Source organism: Chiloscyllium plagiosum, unplaced genomic scaffold, assembly GCF_037043375.1.
Source record: "Chiloscyllium plagiosum isolate Xiang-an unplaced genomic scaffold, Cpla_swu_hap1 HiC_scaffold_15, whole genome shotgun sequence".
Taxonomy (NCBI): Eukaryota; Metazoa; Chordata; class Chondrichthyes; order Orectolobiformes; family Hemiscylliidae; genus Chiloscyllium; species Chiloscyllium plagiosum.
This window is the reverse complement of record NW_028270153.1, coordinates 35,810,012-35,819,206: the sequence shown is the minus strand read 5'-3', so window position 1 is coordinate 35,819,206 and position 9,195 is coordinate 35,810,012. Positions and strand designations below refer to the sequence as shown.

General features: G+C 36.0%; 1 protein-coding gene across 1 annotated transcript in view; it reads left to right on the top strand.

Moving 5' to 3' along the window:
• The first annotated feature begins 4,190 nt into the window (after positions 1 to 4,190).
• The window catches only part of LOC122560127 (sterile alpha motif domain-containing protein 10-like), a 115,680-nt gene continuing 110,675 nt past the window's right edge, over positions 4,191 to 9,195 (top strand). Inside the window, exon 1 of the mRNA XM_043710400.2 lies at positions 4,191 to 4,486. Within this exon, the coding sequence (XP_043566335.1) occupies positions 4,474 to 4,486 (13 nt within the window). The 5' untranslated portion in view covers positions 4,191 to 4,473. The remainder of the gene's footprint in view (positions 4,487 to 9,195) is intronic.

Here is a 9,195-nt window from a genome sequence, read left to right as displayed (position 1 = left end):
AATATTTCATGTTCTGATCATAGCACAACACATCTCTCTTCAAAGACATCTAGTAATATCTTAAGGTAAGTCTTCTCTTTGTAAAGCTAACTAACAGTTGATGAATTGTGTCAACTCATTTTATTTCAAATAAGCGTCATCCCAAAGAGAATGATCAAACTCTTGATGCATCAGTCAACCTGTAAACAATCATTAAATTTCCATACTTTCCCTGTTACATCGTCAGTTTTTGTATATGGCTTCTAAAACCCTTAATTAGAATCATTTTCTCTTGCAAAAATGCAGTTTTTAGGTCAATTGATTTACTTCCCAAAAGTATATTATAAAAGTGCTCAGGAAATGTTCAGGCTTACCTTTCCTTATGTAAGGGAATCAACTCCAACACTTGCCAGCAAGTCTCTCTTTCAAATTATTTGACTGACTTTTGTCTTATAAGTACCATTGGGACACACGTTTTCTGTGCATATCCATCTGTGTGATAAAGCTGGCTTTCCTCTTTCGAGCACCTCAGTGTGAACACCAAATTCTTTCCATCTTTCTGGCTATTTTAGTATGGCATTGTTTATAAAAACTCACCTTCTATTTTCGAAGAGTGTGGTGCTGGAAAAGCACAGCTAGTCAGGCAGCATCTAAGGAGCAGGAGAATCGATATTTCAAGCATAAGCCGTTGGGACTCTTCGACTATGATCTCCAGCATCTGCGGTCCTCATTTTTTCCTAGTTAATCCTTCATTTCTTGTGGCACTTCTGAAGGTCCCATTTGTCTATAAAATTTTAGACATGAACATCTTTCCAGAATTGTTTGTGAGGATAGCAGCATGTGAAGAAAAATTATTTTTCTTTCTGAAGATGTCACTCCAGTTAATATTAGGAATGTATCCATATTTGAGGACTTATCACAACCTTGCTTTTTAAAAGCAAGCACCGAGTAAGGAATCTCAGGTGGAGTTTTTTGAAATTTTGTGTATGGTCTGTTAAATTCTATTACATATTCTTTATTAGAATATTCATGTTATTTTTGAAATTGATTAAAGTCTGCATTCCTGAAGAAGGGATCATGCCCAAAACGTCGATTCTCCTGATCCTTGGATGCTGCCTGACCTGCTGCGCTTTTCCAGCAACACATTTTCAGCTCTGATCTCCAGCATCTGCAGTCCTCACTTTCTCCTAAGGTCTGACCATGTCTCACATAGATTTAAGAGGTTGTCTTTCTTACAAATGTTGTCCTTAACTTTTTTGTAGAATTTCCAAATTTTCCAATTACTGAACTTTTAGCTCTGAGAGTACTTTACACCCGGTCTTGTTTCTAGGAGAAAGTGTCTGTGCCCAGTCCAAACCTTTCTTTTCTTGGTAAAGGTATAACCTGTATCCATATATCCACTTCATTTTTCCATTGATTATAAGGTTCAACTTCACAAAACATTGGTTAGAAGTCATATCCCAACTTTGCAATTGCTTTCAACTATTTTTCTCCAAAATAACTCCAATTTCAATCTTCTACCTGAAAAAGAACTTAGTTTCCAATCTTTGCTTTTTATCACCCAACCTCCACTATTTACCACTACTAGTAAGTTTTGAGCCAGTTGGAAAAAATTTTTTTATTTTGTGGATAAAGTTCCTTGACATCCTCAGTTGTACACTTCTCATTCCAAATCCCATGTTACAGGTGATATCTGTATATATATCTGACCAATTAATAATTACCATGTGTTTCTTCTTCACCTTAAATAAAGACATTAACCATCTCAGCATTGTGATTAACCAAACATTAATAGACTGACAGCTGATGTTGCTCAGCATATACGGAATGACAAGTAAAGCCAATTTGAAGTGGGTTAATACGCAGACAACATATGATTTCAGGCTTATGGAAGGTAGATTGTGGGAGATCAATTTGGATTGCATTTGAATATTTAAATCTGGAGATAACTAAGGCATGAATTAGGGTTTCAGCTGAAGATGAGCCGAGTTAGGGGTGAGGTTGAGCAATTTTAAAGAGGTGGGAAGAGGCAGTTTTAATAGTGGCACAAACATATATTTGGAAGCTCATCTTGGGGTCAAGATGTGAACAGATTAATTTAGTCTTAGACTGAGGAAAGGGATAGACTCAAAAGGTAGGGAACAGAATTTAGAGTGGAGACCAAAATAATCACTTCAGTCTTCATAATATTTTGCTTGAGGAAGTTTTTGTTCATTCAGTACTGGATGTCAGATAAACAGTCTGTTAGTGTAGCAGCAGTAGCAAAGTCAAGGGCGTTAGTGGTGATGTAAAAGTATGTGTCACCATGTACATGGGCGAAAACCAATGTTGCTGTTTCAGATGGTGTCATCGAGTGGCAATAAGTACATGAGGAATAGAAAGAAGACCAGGATAGATCTTTGTAGACACAAAGCAATGGTGTACAGCAAAAAGCAAAAAGTAAAGCAGTTGTAAGTTGCACTCTGACTATGACTAAATAGATAAGAATGGAACCAAGTGGGAACTGTTCGAATTAACTAGATGTCAGTGGAAGCGCTTGGTGAAGGATGGTATAGTCAATTGTATTAGAAGCTACAGACACGTTAAAAGGAATGAAGAGAAAATGTTTGCAATCACATAAGATGCCACAAATAAATAAAGTAAATGAAATAAGGTAGTAAAAGCTGAACCAAATTGAAACAGTTGATTCAAAAGATAAATTTGTAAAGTTTTCTCAAGTTGAGAGACAAAGAACAGCCAAAAGGGAAGGATTCCCACAAATAGGAGTTGAGAAAGTTGAAATTTATAAGTGATAGGAGGTTTTCACAAGCCAAAATTGAGATAATCAAATGATAATGAAGGAAGTACAGTAATAAATTAAAATAGGATGAAGTCAAGGTCAGACTTGCAGACAAGGAGAAAGATTTTAAAGGAAATATTTGGCATGTGGACAATGAGAAAGGGGTGATAGACAAACGGGAAGAAACATTCTGTTAATGTAGAACAGGGTAGTGAATGATATTCTGAGGACAGCTTAACAAGGTGTTGGGGGAGGCAATAAGAATCTAGCCCCTGAAGCTACGCAGGATGAAAGTCAGATTGAAGAGTTAGAAGAAGGAGTTATAGGTCTATGTGAATGAAGTTAGATGTGGCAATATATTGGAGAACTTAGAGTCAGAAATGACATGAAAGATTATATAATTGTTAGAGAAAATAGTGGTTAATATTTGACTTTATGAGAGGAAAAATGATGATCATGATTTTGTAAACAAAAAGGTGGCAGCAGATTAAAAGGGAGCCATGGTATATTGCTTGTAAGCATGAGGTCTAGGAGGAAGAAAATGGTAGTTTTAAATGTAAGGGCATGAGTTAGATGGAATATGTTCTTAAACTGTAACAAAAAAGAATGGTTATAATGATATCAGAATTGAAGATAGCAAAATATCATCTTGAATAAGCTGGTGAAACTGCAAGAGCTTTCAAGTTCATGATGGTCATTTTGATATCTTTTCAACTTTGTTCAACTGGACGGGCACATTTTCAAAACAAATGTTAGGCTGTACATTGTGTATGTCACCTTATGATTTGTGTTGACCTTTCCTTCATGTTAATTGTTATTTATACACACGTTTATTTCAGCAAGGAACATGTAAACTTTGATTTCAAAAGGGAATGTGGATTCAGAGAGACCACACAATTATTGATTAAAATAATATGCAACTATAAATGTTGGAATATCAAGGAATGGTTTTATCAAAAATGAAAACAGAAATTGCTGAAAAAGCTCCACTGGTTTTCAGCATCTGTAGAGAGAAATCAGAGTTCACGTTTCGGGTCCAATGACCCTTCCTCCAAACAAGCAGTTTTATTCTGTATGTTTCCGATGGTATTTTCGCTGTTGGGTTTACTGGTTACCTCTTTAATTCCAATTCTATAGAACCTAACTAAATAAAATCAGATTTTTTTTTCCTTGTTATTCTCAGTGTTGGAGTTATCTACTATTTCAAGTGAGTATGTTTTTTAAAAAAACTTTCAGCATTCCCGTTGGTGCTCTGAGAGTTTGTACAATTCCTCCTGTACAATCAATAATTTTGCTGACAGACTGTCCCTTTGTTCTGCGCCGCCCTCCTCCGGGTGCTGCGAGATAGGGGAGGGCAATATACCAGAACTCATTCTTCCAGGGATACAGGTTGTGACCTGGGCTGTAAGGATAGCGGTCTCCTATTGCATGACGTTAATTTACTGTTTCTTGAGAAGATTCTCTCTAACAAAAGAAGGCTTTCCCACCGAAGTCTACGTGACGTTGGGTATGGTGTGTTTCTTTTGGTGGATTGCCCCAAATTCAGGTCTTTGAAAGGAGGCTCCGGGCGTATTTCCGGTGGCCTGGAGGCAATGGGAGAGAGTAGATGAGCTGAAACATCCTGTTACTGTCCAGTCGCATCCACTGATCCTGCAGCCAGTGCACCGAGCGCTCGAACGGGATAGTAATGTTATAGACTGCCAGCTCTCAGCGCAATGGCTGTGGACGGTAAGTCAGGCACAAAGAAAGGACGCAGGGCTCTTTCAAGGAATAATGCAGTTTGTATTTTCCTTTGCCAAAGAAATCGTAGCAACTGTGTGAGGATGATAATCGCTGTCATCTCACAGATACAATGCATCTCAACCCTTATCGTCTCATTGTTCTGCAGGTTGGATGTTGATCTTGTTTTTGTTGGTGCACGATTTGTATACTCGCATTATTTGAAATGAGGCTAAAGTGTACTGCTGTTTCCAGCTCTTGCCGGACTTGATTCATCAGGTTCCCCCGTTAGTTTTAATGTCAGTAAATTCTGTGGATAAATCCTGTAATAATAAGTGATTGTCCGGACAGGGTGCCATAAATATTCTTGTACTCTGCTCATGTCTTTTATTGTTTTCCGGACCTGTAAATCTTTTTATCCTGGGTCCCTTTTTTTAAATCACGTTTATCTGTGGATAGTGAGACTGTTGTGATTTACTGGAACACATATACATAAATACAGTGGTTAACATCAAAAGGTGGTTAATTGTAGTCTCAATTGCCCCTGTTTAAGGACCGACGTGGTCTTGTTCAGTCAGTACGATCTGTCACATTTGTTAATTTATTTAGCATAGTTCCATTCGTTAATTTGTTTATGACTTGTAATGTTTAATCTTGACTGAGTCGCGACTGCATGTAGCAAAAGCTAACCGGATAAACTCCGATTGTTATTATTACAACCGTTTGTCCCCCCAAAAAACTCGCGGTGCCTCCCTTTTCCGCAATCAAAAATAGAGAAATCTAAGGAGAATGTGAAACCAACAAGATTTCAAACTAATTGTGAACCTAAGGAAATGTACTTGTTTGGCACCTGGTTTCACGCAATCCATTTCCAGAATGAAAAATGATGTGCGATAGCCAGAACCTTGGCTGGTCTATTCAAATGCTTCAGGGAGCTGAAATAATTGCAATATTGAAGTTGTACATATTTCTAGCCGAACTTGTCGGCTTTCGAATTATTGGGAGCTTGCAAGCCTGAATATTGCTGTGTAAAACGGTTGTAATTTTTTTTTAAATTGCAGTGATGTCCATTAATCTTTGCTGCTCAGTATTAAGAATCAACAAATCAATTATTTTAGTTGCTCTTAAAATTTAGAACTTTGAATGTATTCAACACCTTAAATGATGTTTAGTTAAATCATTTTCATTATTCATCACACTGAGTAATCTAAAATTTACAAATATGAATGTAATCCACTTTGCATACATTTATTTACAATGACCAACTTTCCCTTATATTTCATCATTTTCTTCAGATTATGTTTCTGATAACTTTTATGTAAAGCTAGCACTCTAACTGTTGTACATAACAATACAGGCCAAATGAAAAGGTTCTGTTATTACTTCTTCATGGATTACTGTTCATGCTTGTAAGCTTATTTTAGAATAATGGAGAGAATACCTGGTTCACTGACATGATCCTTATAACATCTCCCAGCAAATAAACTGATTATTCCAGAGGGATAACTAGTCTACAATGTATCAGCTCATTTATCATTTCAATCTATCCCAAGACGTCAATGGTGACTTTGTAATATTCGGATGAGTGCGTGGATCAATAATGAATTCCACATGACGGATAGATGATAGTTAATGAGGTACCCTTGCTACGTTATTAATCATAATATTGATATGCTATTCAAAAAGATTCAATTTTTAAAGTTATTATGTTTAAAGAAAATGAAAGAGTGAAGTAGAATTGAAATCAATCCCAGGACTATACTTTCTATAATCTGTCAATGTTGTTGATGAATGGATGCTCCCTGTCAGTTGAAAACATACAGTAGTCATTAAACTTAACTTTCTAAATTGTAACATTGAAAATGTTTGCACTTTAAATTTTAAGAAAATAATGTTTGCATATCTATTGTTAGATTTGAAGTAAAATCCTTCACAATCTGAGTAAATTGCCATGTTGTAACGTCTAACAAAGTCATTTGTCATCAGTATTCATGAACAGAGGCTGTAAATTAGACTGAAGTAAAAGACAGGAATTGCAAAAGAAATGTGAACTCTTGTTGCATGGATTTCCTGAAGTAGAAGTTGTGATTTGACTCTAAAGGTGCAGGATGGATTCTCATTGTTAGTTGCTGAGTACAGATTGGTTGCAAAGCTGGAACAAATGTCAATGTAGTGAATTTTATTCAGCACTGCGAATACTGATACACAACAAAATGTAAATGTAACCAATGAAGACTAAAAGATGTGCATGGTGGTCCAATCCAGTTGCATGGTTGTCCTTACCCTAAATTCTAGTGATGGGTAGCTATGGGTGATAATATGACAGGTGTCATTCAGCAGTGCATGGGAAGTAAAGCATTTTGAAAAATGAAACTACAATTTTGATTTAAGTCATACTAAAAAGTCATGAGATATTTGTTCGCATTTTTTTAAAAGATAAATTAAAAAAAAGGAAGAATGATGGTAAATTTGTCAGTTTTTCTAGATACAGGTAAACCCAAAATCTGAAAAGATACTTGACACATATTTTAATAAAAGAGGATGATCCTGACATTCTTAAAGTCTTCATTTCTGTTGCCATTTCAGTACCTTGAAAGATTAACAAAAAGTTAGTACTTCAGTTGTTATTCCTTCAGAGCAAGTCTAAACTAAATGGTGCCAACAAACTATTTGCTGCTTTGTAAATTTAATTTCCTTAAATTTCTTAAATAAATAGCACATATATGCTGTTAGCGGACAAATAGTCGATCTATATCCTGAAAGCTATTTAAAAAAATTGTAGAACAGGAGAAGAAATCTTCCTATTGTTTCTATTAAAATGTGATATGAATATCAATGTTTGACTTAATACCGCAGTTGTAATATTTGAGTACCAGAACTCAGTGTCATATTCATAGATCAGAAATATATATTCATCCACAAACTAAACTGTATACTTTCCTCAGGAATCAGGGATATAATCCAGTGCCAGTGACCAACAAAACGTTGCCCAGGTAAAAGAAAATTAAACAATGTGGTAATACCAAAAAAAATAAATTAATCTGTAAAGTGACTGAAAGAAATGGAATTGGAGAAGATAGATGAATTTTCTCAGCTTGATTGAACATAATCACCATAAACTGAAAATGCACTTAGTATGTTTGAGAATGTGAACTGGCTAGTCTTTTAAATTTGCCTCCTGATAGCCTTCTCATTCACAATTAAGTGAAGTTACAGAGTTATAGAGTCATACAGCAAAGAAACAGACTCTTTGGTCCAACTAGTCCATGTCAATCATGTTCCTAAACTAAACTAGTCCCACCTGCCTGTGTTTGGACCATATCCCTCCAAATCTTTCCTATTCCTGTACTTATCCAAATGTCTTTTAAACATTGTAACTACCTGTATGCATCACTTCCTCTGGCAGTTCATTCCATGTGCTGACCATTCTCTGTGTAAAATGTTGCCGTTCATAAATTGTTTAAAAAAAATCTCTGAAAAGTATTTTCATACATGCTAAATTCCAGGGAGAGTACGATCTGAGTTCACTCACAATGTCATTTAAACTGCAGTTACTGGTCTCACAATCAGGCCGTATGCTATTTATACTATTGAACTGCTTGTCCAATTGTCCTGTCCGGTAGTATGCAACAGGTCCTCTTCTAGCAACTAAGTATTAATGATGAAATAATACAAATAAGCCAGACTTTCTTTTTAACATCAACAGTGGTCCAACAGTTCCTCCAAGTCAATTGCAAGTCAACTTTAACATTGCTCTGGAGTTACATTCTATGCAGTGTCCAGTTCAATCCTGTGAACTTTTATTTCCCTATTTCCCACTTTTCCCAGCAATTCTCACGCTATTTCTCCTTATAGTCAGGATAGATCTTGACTTTAGATTAATGTTATAAGTTTTTTTACTATGTTAAAGCCATCAGTTTTAACAATACCTTAAATACAGTCATACTAGTTGCCCTTCAGTAAATGTAAAGACTTGCATATTGAAAAATTATCTTAATTGCAGATTTTGGATTGCTTGTTTAGTTTCAATTTAGTCAAGGGCTGTACAACAAAAAAATGTAATATCTCTCAAAAAGATTGGTATAACAATAGGGTTGCATCATTATATGTCTGTACACACAGGAATGTAGTTTCCATGGTAGCAATGTACTTTAAAAGACATTACAAAATGATAATAATGAAAAATCAGTAATAATAATAAGGAACAAGATGTTCATAAGTAATTGCCCCAAATGTGAAAAAATGCTAATGGCAAAGTTTAATGACTTACATTTTTACTGTTAAATACGTATACCATATTAACACTTTAATTTGCTCCTTAAGCTGTTAATGGAGTTAACTTTTCCAGGTGTCAATGAGGTTCAATTTAATACCATCTCCCAGAGCAGACTAAGAATTGTTGAGGCACCATATAATAGGGTGTGGAGCCAGTTGCTTTCTCTTCTCTCCCTAATGAGACCAGGGATTGGAAGGGCCAAGAATAGCCTTCTGCCTGGAGGTTTCCTGAGACCTTTAGTGTTCCACTGATGAGCCTCAATTACAGCAGGTATTCAACAAGTGGTGGAACGATGAAGAGGGTTATGCTGTGTAGTAAGCTGCCAGGTATTCCCTGGGTGTCATGCCTGCAGCACAGTCAGGAGGTGTCGACAACTTGCGTTGTGAACTGAGTAGTAAAGGCCATCGACAGTGCACATGAGAAAGAGTGTTGATTGACTGGC